Source organism: Homarus americanus, unplaced genomic scaffold (assembly GCF_018991925.1).
Source record: "Homarus americanus isolate GMGI-L3 unplaced genomic scaffold, GMGI_Hamer_2.0 scaffold14072, whole genome shotgun sequence".
Classification (NCBI taxonomy): Eukaryota; Metazoa; Arthropoda; class Malacostraca; order Decapoda; family Nephropidae; genus Homarus; species Homarus americanus.
Genome location: NW_024754528.1, coordinates 415290 through 442754, shown reverse-complemented (window position 1 = coordinate 442754; position 27465 = coordinate 415290). Strand labels below are relative to the sequence as shown.

Here is a 27465-nt window from a genome sequence, read left to right as displayed (position 1 = left end):
GCAAACTGTACTACAAGCTTTGTCAATAAATTTGTTAAACTAAACAAACGTGGACGCTGGAGGTGTTCGCCAAGTAACGTGTGAACACGCTAGATATTATGGTGGTGTGCCTTGCTGTGAGTTATTGATGGTTTTGAATTAGAATTTATATTATGTTGTAGGGATTCTATAGTAATCATTGACATTAATAAGGTTGAGAAACATTTAAATAACTTTTCAATGTATTTATCAATAGAAGTTCAAAGATAACATTGTTTGTAGTGCGCTGGTTGAGACAATAACTGAGACCGGTAAAGTAGATCTGGTTATAAATATATTATGCTGGAGAAGATGTCTACACCCCAGCTGATATTTTGAAGGGTAGAGCAAATTGACACACTGAAGAATTATCTGAATCAAGAGACAAAAGGGTATTATTTCACTTGTTGCCACTAAATCAATCTCGGGAATTTTATTGTTGCAATCAGTACTTTTGACAATTCTAAGACACCTTTCTTCAATGTCATTTATGGCGCAAATTGTGTTTAAGCGAGATATTTAACATTTTATTTTGTATGTGGCAGTACTCACCAAGGTCATCGAACTGACTGGAGCTCCCCCAGTTAAGTTCAGTTAGGTTTGGTTTGGTTGGTTGGTTGGTTAGATTCAAACTTTCCTGTGGTTTTTTATTTGTTTTGAACACTTTTAACCTTGATTTTTATAGCAAATCTCTAAATTCTGAGATTGGGGGGGGGCTTGTCACAGAAACTTTATTTGCACCAGAAATGAAGGTCAAATTCATTCATAACACATCAAAAACCATAGGAAAAACATAGTTTCAACCTTGATTTCGTATAGTGGCAACAAGTGAAAATTTATCGACAAAAGTAGGTTTTTTTACTGGCAGGAAGTGTTGTGGGTATAATATTGTCCCGGTAATTTTTCGTTATCCACCCATCACCTTTTTTCACATGAATTTTTTTAAGGTTAGGTTAGGTTAGGACGTGACCTGTTATGTTCGGTCTGGTAACCTAACCTAACATAAAACAGCAAGAAAACTAGCGAAAATATATATTTTTCATGTGAAAAAAGATAATGGGTGGATAACGAAAAATTACCATTGTCGCTCCTTCACTCCAAAAAGATCGCAAGAAAGATTTATGTCTGAGAACAGCACTATCACCAAAAGGAATTGTTTTAAACTACTGAAATATTTAGATCTCCCTATTCTGAGCATTTTGAACCCCATATATACCAGGCGGAAATGGAAATTTAATTTAATTTATTTTACGTACTTTTCAGTCTTCGTCTGTGTGAAAATATTATCGGCATGAAACCGAGTTAGTTATGGATCACGCATGAGCATTATTGACTGATGTCATACAGTCGTGACCAATGATGTATCAATATCATCCCGCAACTTTTTTTTTTTTACCAATCAAATTTGAATTTTTCAAATCAGCCTGGGTACGGATTTGAAATTCAATGACCAGTCTGACAATGGTCTAGGTTGGGTGTCAATCATTCTCCTACGATTATTTTATGTATATTGCCGAGTTTTATGAGAAAGACGATCAAGCTATCCAATCTGTGGCAAATAAAACACTTGGTTGCTACATCCAAGCTATACAGTACTTGACTCATTTCACTACATATCTGAAATAACACAAAAGCAAATGTTGTAACAATTCAAAGAGGAAACAACAATGAACATATTATAACATAACCCTAATAATGAAATAAACGCTTCAACAAAATACATAGTCAGATCAAGTGAGATCAGAGCTAGAGCTGCTAGACCAGTGGTGTCAAACTCAAAACCTTTCGAGGGTCGATTCTTATTTTAGTTACCCTCTTCAGGGTCAACACAAGTGCTATATCACATATTTGCAGGATTGAAGTTTACAGCTTCACACATTGCCTTACCTGGCTTACCAGGAATACCCCCTTTGGGTTTTTCTGATCTTAAGTACATAAAATTCATTTAAGTAAATAAACATGATTATATCTATTTCTATTATAATTTCACAGATGATGAATTTTACCGTCATCCGGCGGGCCACACCTGACCATCCCAAGGGCCACATTTGGCCCGCGGGCCATGAGTTTGACACCCCTGTGCAGGACGCTAGCATACTAGACAATCAGATGAGAGAGCAAGTACGTGAAGTGCAATAAATGCCGCAAGTATACAATAAACTAAATAAACTAAAAATTATACCTACAAACAAGAACAAAATAATATTACAGTATTTTCCGTAATGATATATTAAAAATATAACGCAATTCCTACGTAATCACGGTGTTCTCCCTACGTCTGTTGAGTGCCCACACTGTAAATTGCCTTGTAAACTCCAACGAGAAGGAGGTTGATGACCCTGAACCTATCCCTGGTCCTTCCACTTCTAACTAAGGTATTGTACAGTACTTTTGGACATGGTGTGCCCCAAAGTTTAAAACTACTGAAACATTTAGATTTTATTATTTTGAGTCTTTTGAACTCCATTTATACTACAAGTAAAACCTCGATAAAAATGGAATTCGCCTTTTACGGACTCTGAGATGCTGTGGTCACCAGAAATACTTTTAAAAAAAAGTTAAGAAATCGGGAAGATTAAATAAAAAAACTTGATGAAATGAACAACACTTACTGAATACTGTACAGTGGTCTTATTAGATTTGTTATAGGCCTACTGAGAACTAAGACCCTTGAGTATAGGCATTTATTGTAAGGCGTTTTAAGAAGCAGAGAATAGCTAACTCATTACCAATGGCATGGTAATTATTTTTTACTTCACAGCCGCTGATTTTTTAGTGAAAACAAATTTAAGCATACCACAATTTCACTGTTTTATAGTGGACACTGTTGTAGTTATGGAAAATGTGTTAAAAAGTGGTTATGTATTTCTAAATTAAACCTAACCTAAACTAAGTTGATAAGAAAAACAAAGAGGCAGCAACGATGTTAGAAGACCTCACCAACCTAAAGAGTAGCGACGTAGTACCAAAACAACGTTAACGGGGCAGCGTTATACGAGGACTTACTGTATACAGGTACTCTTCGACTTACGACCTACTCGACTTACTACCGCCCGGACATACGACCACCCCAGTCGTACCAGTTTTTTTTTTTTTTTCAAATTATGTATTTTCGAGTCCCGACGTAAGTGATTGCGCTGTGTACTGAGAAAATTTTCGTTTGTATTTCCCTTTAAAGTGGCTGCAAGCTTAAAAGTGAGAGTTTTGTGGTGCCGAGAAGAAAAAGAAACACCCATTTTAGATTTTCTATGTATTATTTTTGCATTCTCGACTTACGACCTGGATTTGGGTCCCTAACCCTTTCGTAAGTCGGGGATTGCCTGTATAGACTTCTGGCTTTGTAGGTAATTTATTGAGGAATCCAACTGATTTAATATTGGTCTTTTTTAATGTGATTACTGTACTACAATACAGTACAGTACAAGTACAGTAAAACTACCGGGGTATTACAGCAGAAAATGTTGCCTCACCCCCAAATGAAAATATAATCTGTACAGGTACTGGACCTAATTTTGTGGGATTTTGGAAGTTTTATGAATACATGTACCATGATATTTTCAATGTGGTTTTTGAAGAACTTATTCCTGGCCTGATGTAGCTACTGTCCCACTAACCTAACCTAATACGGCAGCTTTGACATGGAGTATTAGCAAACACTATAATTCTTGGGTTATTTATTTTATCCATTCTCATTAGATAAAATTCAGAAATCAGTCCCCCATTTTTCTTTGTATTATGCAGAATAGTTTGCGGGTATCAGTGAATATGTTGACAGTCTGGTAAACTTGGCTCAGGATTTAGAGCTTATTTACACCTTTTATTGGAAAGCAATTTTTGAAGTGTTCCATTTGGTGTTTTTATAACTCTGCAGGTATTTTATGTTTCTACTAAGGATTTTTCTTTAACCCTCGACAGGTTTGAGTGACTTGATACAGAGAGGATCATTGTTTGTGCAGTTCCCACCACAGTTAAGGTGATGATGCCTCCCAAAAGTACGACTTACTTACTGAAGCAACTTCGCTTACTGATGAAGAACACGACCTATGTTCCAAAAGCTCTACATGCTTATATCATTCCCTCAGGAGATGCACATCAGGTTTGTTTTCATGAGTGATTAATTCCTACAGGGCATATTTATTGTTTAGTTTGTGTTGCAGTAAGGTATTTTGTGTTATGATTATTTACTGTACAAAAGAGTACTGTAGTTATATAATTCCCACAGCAGCATGCAAACTGATGACTGACTTTTATGGTTGTAATGGACCTTGTGGCTATTAACTAAAAGTATCAGGTTCTTACAACACTTACAGGGGGTCCCCGTCTTACGAACACTAGGGTGTGACAGTTGCCCCAACTTTGTCCTACAATGCTGTTCAAAATTTTGGTGTTGCATATTGACATAAAAAATACCCATGTGCAATTTTTTGAAGCCATTATTGTATTAGGGTAGAACTTTTGAATTTAGAAAATTTGTGGAGTCAGAGTCATGGCAAACAATATGCTGTAATAAACTGGGTGACAGTGACTGTGAGGGTGGTGGGACCACATAATTTAGAGTGGCTAAACTTGAAAAATTACATGTGAATTTTTTAATTTTGAGTTTTGACTGCATGTGATTTATTTATTTATTTTTAAGTGTTCCTAAGTTTTGTTTTTAATATTCAGAGTGAGTACATAGCATCGTGTGATCAACGTCGAGCTTTTATCTCCGGATTTACTGGATCAGCCGGAACAGCTATTGTCACTGATACTGGTGCTGCACTCTGGACTGATGGCCGCTATTATCTACAAGCAAGTCAAGAAATGGATGAGAATTGGACACTAATGAAACAAGGTATGTTATAATTGAAGAAGAATTGGTTGTTAAGTATTGTGTAAGTATATTGGGAGAGACCTTCATCTAGCAGAGGACAGATCTCAACATGCACATTATCATCATCATCACTGTTTTATGGTCTTTTTCTATGCTGTATGATGTCTGTGTTTACCTGATGGCAGCTGTCCATGTCACTCTCCCTTTCAGCCTTTGTTGTCAGGTTCTTATCTTTGAGGTAATTTCTCACAGCCTCTCCCTTTAAATCAACTAATTATCTATTGTCTGAGTATTAATATTTTTGTAACACTTACTTTACCATGAAAACCATTGTATCACATATTGTCATGTAGATGGAAATTACTATTGCAATACAGTAATTATATATTTGGTGTCAAGCCATTATCATAACTGTGTCTGTCCCCTTGTTTCACCCCAACACAACCCATGTTGTATTACTTCTTTCACCTCTCAGATAACTGTATACAGTGTTCCAACTCCACTGTGAAATCATATTGTATATATATACTGTACGTACAGTACATATAAATGTAAAAAAAGAATAAAATAAATAAATAAAAAGTGATAACCATGGTAACATCCTCATACTGTACCTGTATATACAGTATCTATTAACACCATGTTACATATACAGGTTGTACCTCTCTAGTCCGGCATTCTGTGGTCCGGAAACTCTCGTGGTCCGGAACGATTTTAGTTTGTCCAATAGGTAGATAGGCAGCTTTTTTTTTCTTTCTTTTTTTTTACTTATCTGAATTATTATTATTATTACAGGGGTATTAAATTTTTGCCCCTCAGGCCCCAATGTGGGTCAGTGACCTATGTCACCTACCATGCCTGTGTGTCACCTACCATGCCTCTGTGTCACCTACTCCCACCATGCCCTGTGTCACCCACCATGCATGCCTGTGTCACCCACCATGTCACCTACCATGCCCTGTGTGTCAGTGTCACCCCCATGCCTGTGTGTCACCTACCATGCCTCTGTGTCACCTACCATGCCTGTGTGTCACCTACCATGCCTGTGTGTCACCTACCATGCCTGTGTGTCACCTACCATACCTGTGTGTCACCTACCATGCCTGTGTGTCACCTACCATGCCTGTGTGTCACCTACCATGCCTATGTCACCTACTACAAAGCTTCATTATTTGCCTGCAGTGTTGGTATGTGTTACTTTTGAAAACTAGTAATTACATTTATACTTATATTGGCCAATAATTTTTTATTGTACTTTTGTAAGGGAGGGGGGGGGAGTGGAGTGTCTCGGTAAATCAGAATTTGTGATAACTTGGCAAGGCCAGAGCCCCATACCTGCTGAGTTATTAAGGTTTTGCTGCATTGAGATCATTTTTTTTTGTAATTGCTTTTACTGTAAAAATAATTTTGCCAAGAATGTATTGAAATGTACAAACTTATTTTTTCAGGATTGCCAAAGACTCCAAGTGAAGCCAAATGGTTAAACAAGACATTAGATGTTGGGTCGGTTGTTGGCGTTGACCCTTATCTACTTGAGTCAGAGTGGTGGCGGGACTTTGCCAGGGAGCTACAGGGAGGTGGACATTCCATTATTCCTGTACCAGAAAACCTCATTGATATAATATGGAATGAACGGCCGCCTCGTCCAGCCAAGTCTGTTGTTCCACTTGAGGTGAGGAGCATGAAAAATAATGAGTTATTTCAGTTAAATGTTACATTGCTTAAAATTTAATAGGTTTATATTCCACTTGTCAGATCCCCTGCTGACCCTGCATTGTTAGTTGTATTTATGCTATGATGGCCAGCCTCAAGTTTTGTGTAACTAATGGTTGTAGATGCAGCAGACTCCTAATCATATGTATGCTTGGTTGGTATCTATGGATTAATTATTCTTAGTAAAATAGTTAGGACTTACAGTACTTTAACAAATGTAGATGTTCCCTATAATCAGTGGTTTCTATCATGGTTCTCTGCCTATATTTAATAAAAGCACTTATGGAGAGAAAATGACACACAGTTTTGAACACAGGCATCCTGCACTGATGCCTGAAGTCTTGATGTGAACAGTTGCCAGTTGTGTTTGTATGTGGCTGTGTTTGCCCTGTGAACTTGCACTGTTTAAGCTGTTTAGCAAATCCCCAGGAGCAACCACACTTGGATCTATACCAAAGTGAAAGATAAATGGTTAAACTATTCAAGTAAGTAGCAGTCAACACTCTGTAGCCACACTGATTATGTGTTCATATAACTGCAAGAGGGTTTCACACAATTTTTTTTTTCTTTTTTATAAATATTTAAAATTCAAATTTATTCAGTTATAGTACTATACAATACTGAAAGTGTACTCCTCAGACTTTCACGGCTTAGATGCAAACTAAGGCACGTTTTTGTTATGAGATATACAGTAGTGGTGTATGCCAACCTTCCTTAGGCCATGTTGATCTTGTTTGTTAGACATCATAAATAGGAAGTGGAATTGGGATATTGGTGTTAAAATTTGTTTATTGTAGAAATTCATAAATAATAGAAGCACCAAGGAAAGAAAGCTAAAATTGTAAGGGTGCTGAGAAGTCTGCCATCACCTCATATGACTGGTATCTTTGTGAACATATTTCAGTAACTGTCTTGGCAAGGCATGACAATTTGACAAGTTATAGCAAGTCAATGTCTTAACTCTTGTGAATAGTGAACATTCAGTTAAATGAGTCACTACTTTATGGACAGGCTATGTGAGGTAGTGCAGTGGCCAATGAGAGATTTGTGGTTAAGATGACAAATTAACTCAATAAGGTATTCTTCTTCTTGAGTCATATACCAAATTAAGTTCCTTAAACATCCACTTCAACCTTATTACAAATACATGTGGTCCTTGCTAGGCTTTGTACCAGTATATGTCATTTCACATACAGTACAGTATAGGTTGCTTACAAATATAGGAAGAAATTTTCATTATATGTCACTTGTTTCACATATACATTATCTGCATCATCCACTGTTTTGTACTGAGTTTGTGTATACCTGAATCTGACGTGTAAATAGTGTTAAAAGCATGTATGTACAGTACCGTAAAACACCTGTTATCCTGCACCTATAGGGATTGAGAGGTGCTGGATAAAGAGATTTTCCCATTAGTTGAACCTCACTCATAGGATCCCCAAATAAATCCTACAATTCACATTGCTACAGGCTGACCTCACAAATTTGTGTCTCAGAAAATGGACTTCTTTATCAGTTATTCCACTCCATATAAATGATGTGGCTAAGAAATATAGAAAATATGATATAAAACTGTAAAATAAGAAAAATGAAGAGCATGGGTGTTTATGTGTGGAGGCTGTGGGATGCAGTGCTCCCTCACGATGTGACGTATTGGCACACACGCACGTCTCAGTGTCAGCTGGTTGACTGCCTGGCTGAACTGTGTGGCATCACCCAGATGATGATTTAAGTGTAGAAGAAGCTATTTTTTTGTACATAAAATCTGTGCTGTTGTATTTTATGATAGGATGTGTATAAATTTTATTGTTTATCATAGTAATAAATACGACAGCTCATCCCCGTTGCGTGCAGTAATCGAACTTACGATTCTAGCTGATTTTGGAGGAATTTTTTATTATTTAATTTGGGTGCTAGTTATTTAAATCTGCTGGTTACCGGGACTCGAGATAATTGGGATTTACTGTAAGATAATGTAAGAATAACCAAAATGGGTAATAAAAGTACCCTACAAGTGTTAAGCTTCAACCACGCCAAACTACGTCGGTCGCCTCTCACACAACTGAGTGCTAATGCCATTGTTATATGTTACGTAATCACAGAATTTACGGAAAAGTCATTTCAGTGTGCTAGTGTGCCTTGTGAATAAAGAAAATACTGTACAGTACTATAAAGATATAAGATAAGAATAAAATAAGAGTGGAGGGGTATATTGTGTGTGGGAGAATATGGGAGTCTAGGAGGCACCATAACACACACGTGCTCAGTAGCTGTGAGAAGGCTGTACACATATTGGTGCATAACAAGTCATAAAAGTTATGAAAATATCATTCCAATTCTCTAATGTGATTTAGAAATAAAGTAAATAAGAACATTGAGAATGGAAGGTCAATTGTGTGGGAGGTAGGGTGACCTGACGACTCCACAATTGGCCCCCATAAATGCAACAGTGCAGTATGCAGTTTCAGCATAATTTTCATATAATTTATGCTCATTTAGTGCTGGATTAATGAAATATTTTAAAATAATAAAATTTACTGATGAAAATTCTACACCCAATGCCAGATGAGGTATTGTATTGCATTAAATCCTCGATGCTTGCTTACAAAGCTGACCAGTTGACCATTGTCATCGGCCTCCCTCCAAGCAGAGTTGTCAATGCTCTGCTTCTTTCATGCATATCTGCTGTTACTGCTCAAGATGGTTGGTGCTTACCACAGCAACTGTCTTCTACACCTAATAAATAATATTGTGGTGTATTTTATACATTAATCAGTTGTCTAAGTACAGTATAACAAGTAGCCATATTGAGCCATCATGTATCACTCAAAGATAACAAATCATGTTGTCAGGAATGTATCTCCATATTAAATACTACAAGTACAGTATGTTATAATGACCCCACTTAAAGCTGAATTGTTGAGATTTCAAGAGGTTTTACTGTACACTCTCAACAAAAACTTCTCAAACACCTGGACCCAATGGCTGTGAGAATGAGCAGAATGGGGCTTGTTATCTCGGAATAGTTTCAGATTCTTAGTTTATTTTTCAGATTACATAATGCTTATAGTGTTGAAGAAGGTTTTGGTGAGAGTGTACATATTGGCATGCATATACCCATAATTACACTAATTCTTACGGGAACAAATTGCTCATTATTAAACATTTCATCACAAGTTGCTTCTCTCTGGAACACATCCCCTATGTATAGTGAAAAGCCCCTTATATCATATCTTCAAGAGGTGTAGCTTCTTGTTGGTCTGGTTCATGACTCATGATGCTAGGAAGTACATTACCTGTACTGGTATTAATAAACCTCAAGTTGTTATTAATAAGTGCTTTGACTTTCTAGTTTATTTGAGCGTTTCCTTCCTCTGATCAACTTCCTCCTCCCTTATTTTTTTCTGATTTCTGTATTGTGGACTTTTGCCTCTACTGTAAGTTGGGGATTGATCCTGAAATGCCTCTTGTTGATAAAAGGTGTTTTGATAGCCCACCTTCTCACTCATCCTCCATGTGTTACAGAATACAGTATGTGCTCTGTGCATGGCTGTGCTAAGGCCTCTTATTTTTATGATTTTTAGAGATGGAAATTGATCAGTTAAGGAAACCTTGTCTTTCAATCTTTCTGGCCTTGATTGGTAACATGCATTATCAGTTAGGAACTTTTCCTTTTGAGAATTGATGGATCCAAATATGGCTGAAAATATGGCTATACATACTGTACTGTGTTTGTAGCACTGGCAGTGTGCTCAGGATCATGATGCAGTGGTTCTGTCATGAGAGACACTGTGTTTTATTGTGGACTGTTTCCTTGTCTTTGGTCAATATCAGTTCCCAGTATTCTCTGATGGAAGACATCATCCTCATCTCATAATTATTACTTGCCATACTCTGTGGATTAAGTTTCACTTGCTGGACTTTGACCAGTGCTTGAATCAATGGCTTGATGCAGAGGTGAAGCCACCCAGCATTCTCACCAAACATTTAGGTTGTCAAAGTCTTATATTTATTCCTTTTAATTCAATTGTAAATTTTTTTTGTCCAGTTAATCTTTCATGGATACTGTACTGGAAATGTAACATTGATCACACATGATGCTTTTACCAGACAAAAAGGTCTTGAGCAATAAAACTTAATGTCATTGTTAAAGTCACTGTGACACTTTCAGGGGTTGAGCTTAAGACTTGAGAACACTCAGTATACACGTTGTATTTTAAGAATGCTTACTGAAATTATAAGTCAAAAAATTGTATACACTAAGTACTATAGAGTATGTACAGTATTGTTTATTGGTTAAATATACTACAGTATATCTTAAAAGTATTACACTTTCTGCAATCTTCAAAATATCTAAAGTGTTTATAGAATATTAAAGAACGATAATATCCTAATTTATTATGGCAACACAAAATTTAATTTTGTTGATTTGAAAAGATGTTCCTTGAAAATGAAAGTTAATTGTTAAGTTCTGCCCCTGACCTGTGGTTGGTATTTTTCCCACTAGGTAAAATACACTGGACTGAGTCATACAGAGAAAGTGAAACAGATCAGAGAAGACCTTGTAGAAGAGAATGCCTCCATGCTTATCATCACTGCTCTTGACGAAGTTGCTTGTAAGTTACATTCTTCCTTTTCCGAATCTTAGCCTTTGTTGATGTTGGTAATACAATTCCGTAATACGTGTACTGAAATTTTTACAGGTTGAATCTTCCCTCGTTTCTTTCAGCTGCTGACCATGTATTCACTTTCAGATTCCAAACAAAGTGTAAGTGATATCCCCGTTAGCTGGAATGATCAGTGCAGAGCTCATCCGGGTAATGAGAGATTTCCGGGCACTGTATTGAGACGAATTTCTCCTCCTAAAGAAAATTGCACATCCCCATAATTTTTCCAGCTACAGTAGGGACTCAATGTATGCCTATCCAGAGTACGCGACCCCGCTTATATGCAGTTGACTCCCTGAGCTGCCCTTAAACGTGGGTCAGCCAACCCACCCAGCACCTCTTGCTAGCTTCAGCGTGTTTTGCGTGAGAATCGAGTCTACCCGCCCATTTAAACACCTATTGTATCTATTTGATTATCTCTCTCTGCTCCCCCCCCCCACCCACCCCATTAAAAAAAAATAATTTAAAGTTTAACTTTATGGGACCTCATTCGTATTGCTGCTCATCTTTTGGTTTACAAGAATACCAACACCTCCTTCATGCTTTTCACCACCTGAATATATTAAGTAAAACTCTTCACCACTAAAGCTATTTGAACCTGTCCATTTTACTTCACTTAATCCCAGAATGTCCCACTACAGTCTTATCATTTCACTTGAAAAAAATTGCATACTTACCAGCCTCATAATTATAATGTCCTCACATTCTATATTCCTATCTTGATTCTGTGCTTGTTCATTCTTAATCTTTCCATCATGTTTAATGTCCAAGACTTTAATGACTGACACAAATCCTCTGTGATTGACCAGAGTGGAGTCTCAGCACACATGCTCTTTAGGTGCATAACGTAATAAGTGCCCACGCTACATCAATTAATCTACAAGAGCATTATATAAACAAAGAAGCATGTAAAGCATAAATGTTGCTGGACCGTGAATGAGTAAAATTATATTATTGCTTTAAAATATTCTGGTCCCAGGCTGCTGTGTGCACCTCACATCTCACAAGAGTAACTCAGAGGCTTCAGATTCGCTAGTTGAAACTCTCGAGGTTCACATCTTAGGGAGACGGTGGATTGACAACACTTGGTGTACCAGTTGGAAATGTCCTTAACTCTATATCAGTTACCTGGTCCAGGCTTGTCCATAAATTTGGATTTTTAAGAATAAATTCTCAATTTCTGGTTGAGTTTTCCAGTTTATGGTGAATTGAGGGTGTTAATTTGATTAATGACATCCTCTTGATTATAATTAGGTTTCAGAATTATATGTTCTGTTGCTTAGCTTTTCCTGCTTTTTAGGTGTATGTGAATTGACTTATGATTGTGGTATATCTCTCAGGTCTCATTTCATCCCCAAATGGTGTATCATGCTTCAGTCCTACAATAATGCTCTCATTCTTATTTCATGGTGTCTTCTCATCATGACTCTGATATCATTAATTTGATTGCATTTTTCATCATGAGAACTACAAAAACTTTCCTCCTTCTAGATACATTATTTTAATTAATCAATATTTTTATCTTTTCTGTTTACAGATTTGTATAACCTGAGGGGATCAGACATTGAATACAATCCAGTGTTTTTTTCATATGCTGCACTGACTCAGAATGAAGCTTTTTTATTCATCAATAAAGGTCAGCTAACTTCAGCTGCAAGGGAATCTCTGCAAGAAAAAGAAGTCAAAGTAATTATTAAGCCATATGAGGATCTTCCTAAGTTTATTGATGAACAGGTACGTAAGCATAATGTAGTAGTAGAGGTTAATACTTTCTGTATATATGTATAGTACTTACAATTACAGTATAATTTACAATTAAATAATTATACAAAATATTAAATTTGACTCTGTTAACACTTCATGGAGTGTCATCAAACTTTTGGTTTACCATATCTAGTGACAATATATTATAGTTATCCCTGGAGATACGAGAACTTGCTTATAATTATGTCTTAAATTACCACCTCTCTTTTGTGTTATGAAAGGTTCCTCCATTTAACGAATTTGTGTCCCAGCAAAAATTCGAATCGCGCACCCCTGGGAGTAAGCTGGGGCGGCCACATCCCCCAGCACTCTGTCTCTCTACCAGGTTGAGGTAGAAATTATGTGATGCAGTGAACCCTCGAAGATCCGGACTAAAAGGGGGTCCACCTGCCCGAAAAAGCCGAGTGTCCGAATCTTCCCGTGAATGTACTAAATGTATAAAAACGATAAATAATTATTTAAAAAACACCAAAAATATAGTACATAATATCCTGACCACTGGGGTTAGTTATGCAGACTTTTCCTGTGAAAAAGCCATAATTTTGAGCAACATATTACTCTGTCTGTACTCACTTTGTACTCAAATGTAATACGCTAAAGGACTAAAATTTTTATCTCTTGTGCAAACTATGAGATGTTTCTACTCAAATTAGTCGCTATCTTACAAGGATTCCAGAAATGCAGTTTATATTCTGCCAAGTCAATATAAGCCTACAGCCCTATATTGAGTAAAAAAAGCACCCAATGTGTAGATTACCTTAGCTTATATATTATACCCTGTACAGGTGTTGTATCAGTTCCCCGTGTCAACAAAGTTAAGAAATCGCTATACTCCATCCATTTTAACCTGACAACAGGCTCGGCATGTAAAATTTGGTTGAGAGGAAAACAGGAATGTTTGAGGATACTTATTACCTGTATGTTATGTTGATTTTCAGGTGCCTCTGCAGTCAGGAAAAATTTGGGTTTCCAACCATGCCTCTCATGCAGTAACTCAAATGATCCCAGAAGAGAAAAGGTTGTCCAAACTTTCACCAGTGGCTGTAAGGAAAGCCATCAAAAACTCTACGGAGATTAAAGGTATTATTGTTATTATTATAATAATAATTGTAATACAGTACTGTATCATATAAGTACAGTACTGTTTAACACAATTGGGGTTTTTATACACAAATCTGTGTATGAACTCAAAAGTTACAATAAATTAATTTTGTTTCTTGCGCCTATGTTTAGAAATATTTATTTTATCGTGATTACTCTAATAAAAATGTTTTTAGAAAATTTATTTACAATGCTAATACAACAAATACCACCTTTTTATCTCAAATAGCAAACTTTCTAGACTTGTTACGTACAATTAGCTGTCGTGTGGTGCAGTGAGGTAAGTATCCAGCCAGACCCCGAGTGTCTCGCCGGAGAGCACCTCCCTAAACCCAACAGTGTTAAGAAGAGGGAAAATAGGCTGAGGATGTATGAGTCAAGCAGCATAAAAACCCAGGTTGACATCATACTTCTTGTACTTTTATGGAAATCAAACAAAGTTTGTTAAAGATGTAAGGTTAATAGCAGGGAAGAATGTTCCTTGAAACACAAATTGCTTGTGTGTGTGACATTCTGCTTAACCCCTAGGCTTCGGGTCACGTCACATGACATTTTGATTTTCCCAGGCCTATTTGAATAAAAAGGGTGAGTCTGGGTAGATTATATTGCCAAGTAGGTATTTCTCCTTCATTCACTCACACATTAGAGCCTCCCAGTTTCTTGTCAGCTTTTGTGATGTAGGCATCTCACCCTTGGACCTGATTCACTTCACCATGTGTTTCTACCCCCCCACACCCCCCAAGCATAAGTCTAGTATTATGATCAATTACTGGAGCAGTAATAATGTCTGTTAACATAATAAAACAAGTGCCCTGTGCCTCATACTGCCTACAAGTTAATGTTGTTTACCTCATTACTACTATGCCACACACATGCCACTTCACAAACATTGTTGACTCTTCCTAGTCACTGTGGCCAACCTGTGGTAAGGACATTTATGTATTTCCTATTTATATCATGCATTGCCAGTTTGTGAGACTAGAACTGCTTTTTATTTATTTATTTAGTTTTTAAATGTTACCAAATATACCCACTCGGGGGTGGGACCATAACCTGAAGCCCTGGGGATAAAAGGTGCAGGAAAAGGAAGAAGGTATATGATCCAAAAAGGAGAGTGGGGAAATTAAAGGAACAGAACGTAAGAGAAACATTATATGCTGAGCTGTGAAAAATAGAACAGCCAGCAACAGTTTGATGGGTAATGTAGGAACTAACAAGGTGATGGGCCAGGTTAAAGAACACCCTTTTAAGTATGGCTGACAATAAGTGTTGCTGGATGAAGAGCCCAGACAGACATACAGTGACTTGGTGATGGAATGATGAAGTGGACAAAAGATTGTATAAGGCCTGGAGGATGGGTGTGGCAACACTCACCACCACCAACAACACTCATCACCAATACCACACATCACCACCATTGACAACACTTACCATCACCACTCACCACCACCAACAACAATAACACTCACCACCAACAATAACACTCACCACCAACAACAACAACAACACTCACCACCACCACCAACAACACTCACCACCACCAACAACACTCACCACCACCAACAACACTCACCACCACCAACAACACTCACCACCACCAACAACACTCACCACCACCAACAACACTCACCACCACCACCAACAACACTCACCACCACCAACAACACTCACCACCATAATTGGTGATGGGATATCCTAAAACATTATCTGTTTGGAGTATGGTCTGAGGTGGGGTACAGTACTTTTTATGACATCAGCTCGATTAAAGTGCATAATAAATATAAGTGTGAGTACTTTTAGAGTAGCTAAAACAACTGCCTGTGCAGGTGGAGGCCGATATGCCCAGATAATTTACGTGTGACTAGTGACAGCCTTCATATACCAATAGTTATCGTCCATGGTATATTGTTTCCCACTAAGTATGCACAGATAGTTTTAGCTACTGTACATATACTGTCCTCCACCTCAAAATTGATCTGTTATTATAAAAGGAAGTGCAGTGTAAATGTATACAGTGCTGTTAACTTTAATTTTGTTTTTTGGAAGAGTTTTTTCAGCAAAATGATGGTTGAAAGCACCCAGTGTAGGAGGTTATGCTTAAGTGAGAATTCTAGATAAGTCGGACAGCCTTGAACTCCATATATTAGTCCGACTTAAAGGGGTCTTACTATTAGCTCAGGAACAAATTGTACATTATCTATCTTCTCAACAGAATGTAGTACTGTACTTTACTTTAGTTTGTACCTGTCACTATAGTGGTCCGCGACTGAACCACTTATATTTCATCATTCATCTTTTATTATAATTACAGCACCTGATACTACCTGTACTGTATTGTTTGTTTATTTATTTAAGGAATGGAGGAATGCCACATCCGAGATGCATCAGCTCTGTGTCGCTACTTTTCTTGGCTTGAGAAGGAGGCCATCAAAGGTACTCAGACTGAAATCTCAGGTGCTGATCAACTGCAGAAGTACAGAGAGTGAGTGATTTTTTTTTCCACTTTTTAATGTCCTTAATACATGACTGTTGGGTAACTTCCTCTTAATGTATTTTCTTTTATATACGTTGAAGATGTAAACAGTTTTCATCTCTGGGTGCCAGGTTTTGAACCCAGGCCACCATTGTTAGTAGTCAGGCAGCAGTCCACTGGACCACGATGGGCTAAAAGCTGCCCCACTTTTAACAACTCACTTGTAGCTAAAGGTCCTCCATGCACCACATGGATCCCATTTAGCTTTTATTCATAGTCCCGGGACAGCACGTCGGTGTTGTCAATGTACAGGGTATCAGAACCTGTAATGTACACAGGTAAATAGGTTGTGATATATTGACAACACTGTTGTGCCGAGACTTTAAAAAGCTATCTGGGATCCGTGTGTGACCGGGATCAATTCTATTCTCTCACTCGTGGAGTCTGTATTTGTACCCTGGGAAGTTGCCGACTTTTTGTCTGGATAAAATGTGCTTCTAGATTCCTGATTGGCTGATAATAATGACATCATTGTTTATGTATGATTTTATTGACTAAAAAGTGAAAAGGTGAAGCACGGACAGCAAAACTTTGAGGTTTTCACCCCAGTTTTTTATTGGCAAGCCTCAAGGGGATAGTGCTATTGTTCTTCCACATATAATTGCTTTGAAATTGTTGATATCATTGTGTGCGGTCATTATTGATAATGTGCAATAATTACTTAGACGGTACTGCTTTATGTAACAAAGAAGGTGAGATGTCCCCGCTTTAAGTGTATGCTATATAAAATGACTTTAAAACTGTTTACACTAATTAGTGACACCACACAGTAGGTCAGAAACAACCCAATCATTTAATGTTAATGGATGTACACAAAGAAAGGTGTAATCAGTTAAGTCTAGTTGATATTGCCTAAGAATATGGTATACCCCCTCCCCCCCCAGAAAAGTGGAGCGCTTTTTTTTATAAACAACACATATACTGTATACAAGTAATATCTCCGTTAGAATCCCTCTTAGAACGCTCCAGTAGACGGAATTGAAATTTGCTCGGATTTTTTACGGAAATATTCTCAAATCTGGGTTTGCGAACAAATTCCAGGGTTGAAAATTAGGTACATTTTCTGAAAATTCCAAGAAAATTTCTGGAAAATCTTAAAAAAATATATATATATTTCTGGGTCTGAGAATAAATTTTCAGGGAGATCCAAGAGATTGCATCATGCTCCAACCCATCAGGTGCCTTCTGTGGTCTAGTTGCTTAGGTTGCTTAGTTTATATTCTATTGCCATCATAGAAGGTTGTTCCCTCGCTAGCTGCTTTTTTTGTGTACAGTTTATGTTGTGGAGTGTTGTACATTACTCTACCAGAACAAAATGAGCCAATAGTACAGTGTTAAAGCACTGTAAGAATGTAAAAAGTGATTACAGTTACATATACTGTACTGTACCTTCAGTAAGTGGAAAACACTGGAGCACCTTACCATTCGTCTTTATTCGAGACATCTTATAAAAATTATAATTATAATAATTAACGGTTTATTGAAAGAGCATGCAATTCGTGGATGAGGGATCTCGGATGGATCTCCTTATGTACTCATTTACTAGAGAGTTCAATTCCAGCATATCAACATACAGTAATCTGTGGCAGTTTAAGATTACAGTATGATTGAAGTGAGTTTCCTGTACTTCTCTGGTAGATTTTATAGAGTTCTAAGGCTAGAAATGCTTTCTTACAGTTCCTTTTTTGGACCCAGATTTGATTGGTTGAGGAACTGCTTGCAATAAAATTGTTATATGGCTGCATGATTTATCCTCCCACTAAACATTTCAGAATTTTAAGGCAAAAGCAGACTCTACTAAAAGTTGTATTGCTGTTATGGTTCTCACTCTTAGTGTATTTCTTCCCCTTGTCCATAAAATGGGATATACTTCAATTTTCCATTTCTTCCTCAGGGAACTGGAAGACTTTGTTGGATTGAGCTTCTCAACAATATCTTCAGTAGGACCAAATGCCTCCATAATTCACTACTCTCCTTCTCCTGAAACTGACCGCATTGTTACTACTGATGATATCTATCTCTGTGACTCTGGTGGACAGTACAAGTAAGTAAATTTGAGCCTGACTTCAATTGTCCTTTAACTAGTACAGGTATTTGTTTACATCCTTGCCTCGTCCCATTTTCACAATGCAAATGAGATGAATCCTTTGTTACTAAACTTAAACAGGACTTATTTAGTTATTAATTGATGTTGTTATGCAAGTGAAGAAATAATCTCCACTATTGTTAAACTTTTCAATAATTTTTCAGTTAGTTTTACTTACAGTAGTTACTTCTCACCAGTTGGTCACTTCATTTCCTCATTTTGGTCGGATTATGTGTGACTATAAACCTAGTGTAGATACATGGAAAATGTTGATTTTTTTAATAATTGAAACCCAGTTCTAATTAAGTAAAATGTTGATTTATATTCCAGGGATGGGACAACAGATGTCACTCGTACGCTATATTTTGGGACCCCTTCCAAGTTCATGCAGGAATGCTACACTAGAGTTCTGAAGGGAGTGATAAGCATGGCAACTTGCATCTTCCCCACAAAGATCAAGGTATATTAGATTAGCTTTACAAGAACTTATCATCATTACACCCCACCATGAAAGTGCCTGGGGGATATAATCACAACAATAAATCTACACAGCATTATGGCTTTTCTGTGTGACCAGGAAGACTTGATCATGACAATTGTTCCAGAAATTTGGCAGGATGTAGATACTTCTAGCTGCATGATTATTGAGGATGAATTTTCTAGTAAGTTTGTAGTTTATGGAAAGATAATTCTTTTTCTCATGCCTTCTGCTCTCTGCACAGATGTAGAGTCCAAGAATGCAAATACATTAAACCCTCTATTGACTTGGTTTCTCTTATACACGTTCAGTTTAATTTGACCATTATTTTAATATCCAGTATAAATGACTTGTACATGCTGGCCAAGTGGGCTTAGAAATTTTGATTATAACTGAATATCTCCATGACTGCCTCTGTCTACACACACACACACACACACACACACACACACACACACAGAGAGGAGATGTGTCCTGTAAATGCTCGGTGCAATGATTGGTTACCAAACAGTGATACAAAAATGTATTCCAAGGAAAACACAAAAACAAGCGTGCCTTACAGCAAATCACCAGGGAACAGTATTACCAGACCTTGGACACTGTCAGTTACCTTCAAAGTGCCAGAGACGAGGACTACCGCGGTGTTTACGGCTAGACAAATATCAACGGATGTCCACCAGTGACGTACTCCAGGCACACCCTGTACTGTTTAAAGTGAGGGTATGGATATCCTGATGCAGTGTTATTGTGCTACTAAAACCACTTAACATATTCCTTGCTCGTAGTCGTGGACAAGGACGTCATAAACAGAAGCCAGTCAGGACCATCACCTCCTCTAGAAAACCAGAGAAACCTACTACTAACAGACCGTACCAATACACTGAAGCTCCACGAATATGGTTCAATTTCCTCTCCTTACTCCTCTCCAATGTCACTTCCCTAGCCAACAAATTTGACGAGCTGGCAACCACAGTCTGGTCAGTTGCTGCCTATGTCGTTGCCATCTGCGAGGCATGGCAGATTGTTCCCGAAACTTGCCACATTAAGGGATAGCAGCTCTTTCATCACCTTTGTTTACTTGGAAGTGGAGGGGGCAAACTACGTCCATCATGCCTGGATGTTTCAGTCCCAGCTGATGTGGAGGCATTATGGGTGCAGGTTGAGCCACGTGCCCACCCTCACCACACTTCTTTTATCATATACTGTGTGGCATACCATCTGCCTCACTCACCCACCAGAGACACTCTTATCAATCACCTTGGACCACCTTAGAGTTAGGTACCCATGTGCCAAGCTAGTACTATGAGGGGGTTATAATGAAATTGGCACCACTGATATCCAGGACCAGCTGCTACAATCACAAGCTGTGAACTTCCCTACACATGGTCAAAACACCCTTGACCTTACCTTAACTGATTTATTGGACCAGTACCAACCACCTCAACCAATGCCTCCAATCGGGTGTAGCACGCATCTATCAGTGTTCTGGTCTCCAGCTCCCACTACCAGCCAAGTGCAGAGACCCTACATCAAGACCCACAGGCTGATTACTGACTCTGCAGTGCGCCTCTTCGGGCAATGGATAGTTCACCATCCCTGGACTGAAGTACTTCGTGTAGATGAAGTGGACACCAAATGGATAAATTATACAAACACCACCACTGAAGCTCACTACCACTTCTTCCCCGAGAAGTCCGTCAGATCACACCCAGCTGACTTGCCCTGGATCACACCTCGGACCAAAAGTCTTATGCAGCAGGGAGACAGCGCCTTTTATCTCAATGACCACAACCTTTACTGGTCCCTTCGCAACCAAGTCATCCGCGAAATACACGTGGCAAAGAAGTCTCACTACCCAACCAAGCTGCAACACCTGAAGCAGACCAACATCAGTCAATGGTATGGTAAGCTTAAAGAACTCTGTGGACTAAACAATAAGACACACTCCCTCCCCTTCCTTAACCATCTCATTAATGGTGACGCAGCTGACCAATCAATCAACCATTTCGCAACTATATGCCAGAAGCTCCCCCGGCTTGACACAACCAGTCTCTACTTACCTACCAGCCCCCTCTCCCACTGACTTAGTGGAAGAATTTGAAGTAGCAAAACGTCTCGACAAACTGAAGTTAAAGCGCTCCACCACCCCCATTGACTTACCAATGAAACTCTACAAGGAGTTTTCCCCAGAACTAACAAACCCCTCTGCCCCATCATCAATGCTTCCCTCAGCCAAGCAAGATGACTAGCTGACTGGAAGACCTCATATGTGTCACCAGTGCCCAAGTCAACCAGCCCACAATCCTTAAATGAGCTACAACCCATTGCCATCACCCCAATAACCCAACTTAATCTGTGAAAGTCGTTTTTGACTGGGCTTATGCTGCTATTGCAGGGGTCATAGATCCTCATCAATTTGGCAATATGAAAACTTCACCACTCACTGTCTTGTCAGCTTTCTCAACAACATATACCGCCATCTGGAAAAATGAAAGACGTCTATGGCTGTCGCTTTCATTGACTTCACCAAAGCATTTGACCTAGTCGACCACAATTTATTCATCAACAAAGCTATCGACCTCAGATTTCGAAGAAGTCTTATACCATGGCTTACAGACTGACTGCCTTAGTGACAGACGCCAAGCCGTATGCTTCCGAGGGGCTGTCTCCACTTTTCAGTCACTTGCCTGTGGCGTCCCCCAAGGCACCAAGATGGGATCGCTCTGCTTCCTTATGCTTATCAATGATGCCCTAAGAGAAGCCTCTGCTCGCTGGAAATTTGTCAATGACTCCACCATTGGGATCAGTGTCAACAACTCGACTCCCGACAACACTGCCCTCAAGAATATATCGAACAATCATCAAAATTGGGCCATCAACCATACCAAGTCCATGGTTATGCACATCAACCTCTCCTCTGACCTTGTCCCACCTCCCTCCATTACTTTGGGCCCTAACACACTCCAGGTTGTAGACTTCACCAAGCTCCTCAGTGTCACTATAGATAACAAGCTAAATTGGAAGATGCACGTCAGTATAATTGTCAAATCCTACAGTTTTTGTCTCCACCTCCTCCACTGACTCAAGTCCCTTGGAGTTCCTGCAGAAGCCTCAATTTGTTCTAGGTAACGTCTCTGTTCTTGGTAGTGACTCCGGCCCCCCTCCATTCTCAGCAGCTGCAGCGTTTGCTAAATACAATGTATTTTGTGGGGTGTGGTCAGAGATGACATTGTTTACATGGCACTCACCTCCTCCTGGGAGGGAGGTAGAGCGGGTGGGGGTGTCCCGCTATCCCTTGGTTCTGTGCTGGCACTCGTGCTCCCATTACCTTCTTGTATATAACCCATGCACATCTGTCCCCATTCCTCATCGAATCCTCCCTCTTCTGCTTCAAGCACCATAGAAGTACAGTATATAAAGCATTTATATTGAGTTGACATCTGGTATCTTCAGTGTAAGGTACTATATTTTTTACCATAATTAAGCCAATGTATTTTAGGATACAGTACATTGATCTTTTACATAATTTTGAACAGGGAAACTGCTTGGACACACTTGCTCGAAAATCACTTTGGGATATCGGCCTAGACTATGGCCATGGCACTGGTCATGGAATAGGAATGTACCTCAATGTTCATGAGGGCCCAATGGGAGTGTCATGGCGCTCTTATCCTGATGATCCAGGCCTTCAAGAAGGCATGTTCCTTTCAGATGGTAAGTCAAGAATAAAGGTTGTATTGTTCATGCAGTTATTCTGTGCATAACTGGGAAATTATATAATTTATTTTTAGAAATATTCCATAAGATAGACCTCTTTAACGTGAAAAACTCTCTTTAGAACCTGGATATTACGATGACGGGAAGTTTGGTATCCGCATTGAAAATATTGTAAGGATTGAGAAGGCAGAGACTCGATACAACCACCGGGACCGAGGCTTCCTCACCTTCAAGACTGTTACTCTAGTACCCATCCAGACCAAGCTCATTGATCCATCACTGATGACACAGAAAGAGGTAAGATAGCCAATGTTACTCAAGTTTGTAGAATATATTACCTCTATGACCGCCAAAAGTCGTTGTTTAGTGAATTAATGGTTATTGAAGCAATTAGTCCAGTAAGAATATAATAAATTTGGGAGGTTAGGGATCAGCCACCCTCCAAAAACTCCCATCCACCCTTGATATACAGTGGTCCCTCGGTTAACGAACGCCTCGGTTAACGAATTACCTTCCATATGAATCTTCAATTCGGTTAACGAAAAAAAATTTGATGATTGTATATCTCGGCCTATAAGACGGAATTTGAACCATTAAAAAATCAGCCCAAAGTTAGGGGGTCGTCTTAAGCACCAGATAGATAGATAGATATATATATATATATATATATATATATATATATATATATATATATATAACACACACACACACACACACACACACACACACACACACACACACACACACACACACACACACACACACACACACACACACACACACACACACACACACACACACACACACACACACACACACACACACACACACACACACACACACACACACACACACACACACACACACACACACACACACACACACACACACACACACACACACACACACACACACACACACACACACACACACACACACACACACACACACACACACACACACACACACACACACACACACACACACACACACACACACACACACACACACACACACACACACACACACACACACACACACACACACACACACACACACACACACACACACACACACACACACACACACACACACACACACACACACACACACACACACACACACACACACACACACACACACACACACACACACACACACACACACACACACACACACACACACACACACACACACACACACACACACACACACACACACACACACACACACACACACACACACACACACACACACACACACACACACACACACACACACACACACACACACACACACACACACACACACACACACACACACACACACACACACACACACACACACACACACACACACACACACACACACACACACACACACACACACACACACACACACACACACACACACACACACACACACACACACACACACACACACACACACACACACACACACACACACACACACACACACACACACACACACACACACACACACACACACACACACACACACACACACACACACACACACACACACACACACACACACACACACACACACACACACACACACACACACACACACACACACACACACACACACACACACACACACACACACACACACACACACACACACACACACACACACACACACACACACACACACACACACACACACACACACACACACACACACACACACACACACACACACACACACACACACACACACACACACACACACACACACACACACACACACACACACACACACACACACACACACACACACACACACACACACACACACACACACACACACACACACACACACACACACACACACACACACACACACACACACACACACACACACACACACACACACACACACACACACACACACACACACACACACACACACACACACACACACACACACACACACACACACACACACACACACACACACACACACACACACACACACACACACACACACACACACACACACACACACACACACACACACAGTATTACCCACTTTACACTGTTTTCTTTCCTCCATTTCTCATTTACGGGTGCCTGCCAGAACCAGACTTTCATTTTCATGCATCTACTCATATCATGAAGTATAATTTTTTTTTTTATTTAGCTCATAAATTCGCACAAATTGCCGCCAGAATATAATTTACATTGCTGGAATTCTTACAATATGATGATCATTTTGAATATAAACATCATGGATTTTGCATTAGACATACAAATTTTAGATCTAATGTAATAATTTGGTTTACACAAAGTTGGAAATCGCACATTCAACGATTGCTGTCAGACGAACAATGATGAGCATTCATGAGCACGTTTCATATTAAATTATTAATTACAATTGGTTAATTTCAAGATTTCACACTTCAATCCTTCTAGGAGATTCCCTGATTTCTCTAGGTCAAGTAAAATGTAACTCTACTTACAGACTAACAACTTCACAATAGACAAAACATATAATACTTCTCAGGGAGCTCATAACAGCTTGGACCATTGGACCATATCACAATTTTTATTAAAGCAATGTACAGTTGGGCCTTCAACATATTACTCAAATGATCTTGAAGGTCTTGGTTAACGTGGTATACATATCTTAATGCTACACATAAAAACTCAGTTTGTAATTCATAGAATACATACTACAGTACAAGTCATTTCTTTGTGTAGGGTCATACAAGAGAAAACTTACATTTTACAGATTACTTAAGAAAGAAATATAAGATTTTTTTTTTTTTTGAGTGCCATATAAATTATAATAAATGGTACATAATACAGTTATGTACTAATGGCCTCAGTACACCATTAGATGTAGTACTGTATTCTCATGTGTAAATGCTTTTCAAGTTGTGACTTGATTTAAGATGCGAGTTTTCAGGGATACTAATGGTAGGGATGCCTGTATTTATGATAAATATTTTTGGTGTTTGATGAGTAATACAACTTATTCTTTACAGATCAGTTGGCTTAATGATTATCACGCTGAATGTCGGGAAAAAGTGGGAAAGCTCTTACTTCAGGAAGGACACAAGGATGCCTATGATTGGCTTGTTCGGGAAACTGAGCCCATTGGTTAGTTACTGTACTGTAGTGTTCAATGAGCTGGAACTCAAAAGAAGTGAAGAATGGAATTAAATTGTTTTGTAAAATCTTTTATAGAGAAGACCAAAATTCAATGTACAGTATTTGTATCCATTAATTGCTAGATGATTTACTTCTGAATACAATTAAACCTTGATTATGTGGGCTGTATCGGGCTGACCCTTTTCTGCAGAAGTTAGAAAAATAAATTAGCTGGGGAGAAGTTATGGTAGTCATAACTTGTACAAAGATGTCTAATGTAAAAACACAAATTCTAGTGCCTGTACTCACAAAGTGAAAATGCTGTGTTATGTGGTGAGTAGCAGAGCTGTGGTGAGGCCTGGTAACAGCACAAGTTGTTGGTGTACCGGTGCCAGATCTTTACTGTACTTTTATACTTTACACAGTTAATTAGTTAGCCATTATACCTAACCCTAAACTCTAATTTTGATACACAACTGCTATACTTTTCTTACTGAGTGGTAAATAAGCTCTTCATAATGTAATGGAATGCAGTAACTCTTTTCTATCTTTTCAGTATGTATAGCTGTCCCTAGTACGGTTATACGTCTGTTTTAATCATTTTCAGAATCAAAAGTAAACACCACCTTCACCTCCCAAATGCTGTTCTCATACACCCACTAAGCCATCAGTCTTGACCTAGGAGACCATACAGTACTCTGCTTTACTAGCCAGGACTAGTCTTAAAGTTAATCTGTTCACTCCTACTGCATTAATTACAGTGAAAAGGGAAGTAGAAGCAAAGGTTTATTGTCTCTCTATGTATTTGTTGTCGTGTGTATGACTAATAATTTTAATATAAAAAATGTAAAAAATTTTGAAGAGCACAACTTTAGTGATACAGGTTGACAATCCCTTATCCGAAACCCTTGAGGCCAGAGGCATTTCGGATTTCGGAATTTTTTGGTTTTCTGAATGGTTAGTTTTTTTAGCCCACCCAGGCATAGATCACTGACCCACATTGGGGGGGGGGGGGATATTATAATAATAATAATAATAATAATAATAATAATAATAATACTGTAATAATAATAATTCATAGGTCTACTGTAGGTCGTGTTTCTCACTTTTCATCTTTTTTTTTCATTCTTGTATTTCTTTATTATTATTATTATTATTATTATTATTATTATTATTATTATTATCATTAATTTTATTATTATATTTTATTATTAGTAGTATTATTATTGATATCAGTATTATTTTATTTAGGTGTATTTTTATTAAAATTTTTATTTATGAATAATTATTATTATTATTACTATTACATTTTTGCGCCCAGGCCCCGATGTGGGTCAGTGATCTATGCCTGGGTGGCTAATCCCTGTTAAAAAAAAAAAACTTGGTTTTCAGAGCTTTTCGGTTTTCGGAATTTTGGATAAAGGGTTGTCAACCTGTATTTACTCCACTGGAA

General features: G+C 38.5%; 1 protein-coding gene across 2 annotated transcripts; it reads left to right on the top strand.

Moving 5' to 3' along the window:
* LOC121855833 (xaa-Pro aminopeptidase 1-like) lies at nt 1–27015 on the top strand. Of its 2 annotated transcripts, none has more exons than XM_042350984.1 (13): nt 1–116; nt 3934–4114; nt 4684–4852; nt 6280–6503; nt 11055–11163; nt 12752–12948; nt 13917–14058; nt 16435–16561; nt 18507–18656; nt 19029–19158; nt 22713–22890; nt 23015–23190; nt 25907–27015. In XM_042350984.1, exons 2-13 carry the CDS (start codon nt 3995–3997, stop codon nt 26024–26026), a joined length of 1842 nt encoding a protein of 613 aa, XP_042206918.1. In that variant the 5' UTR covers nt 1–116; nt 3934–3994; the 3' UTR covers nt 26027–27015. The 2 variants fall into 2 exon arrangements, with proteins under 2 accessions (XP_042206918.1, XP_042206917.1); XM_042350983.1 differs by lacking the exon at nt 1–116 and adding an exon at nt 1989–2139.
* The last annotated feature ends 450 nt before the right edge of the window (nt 27016–27465 follow it).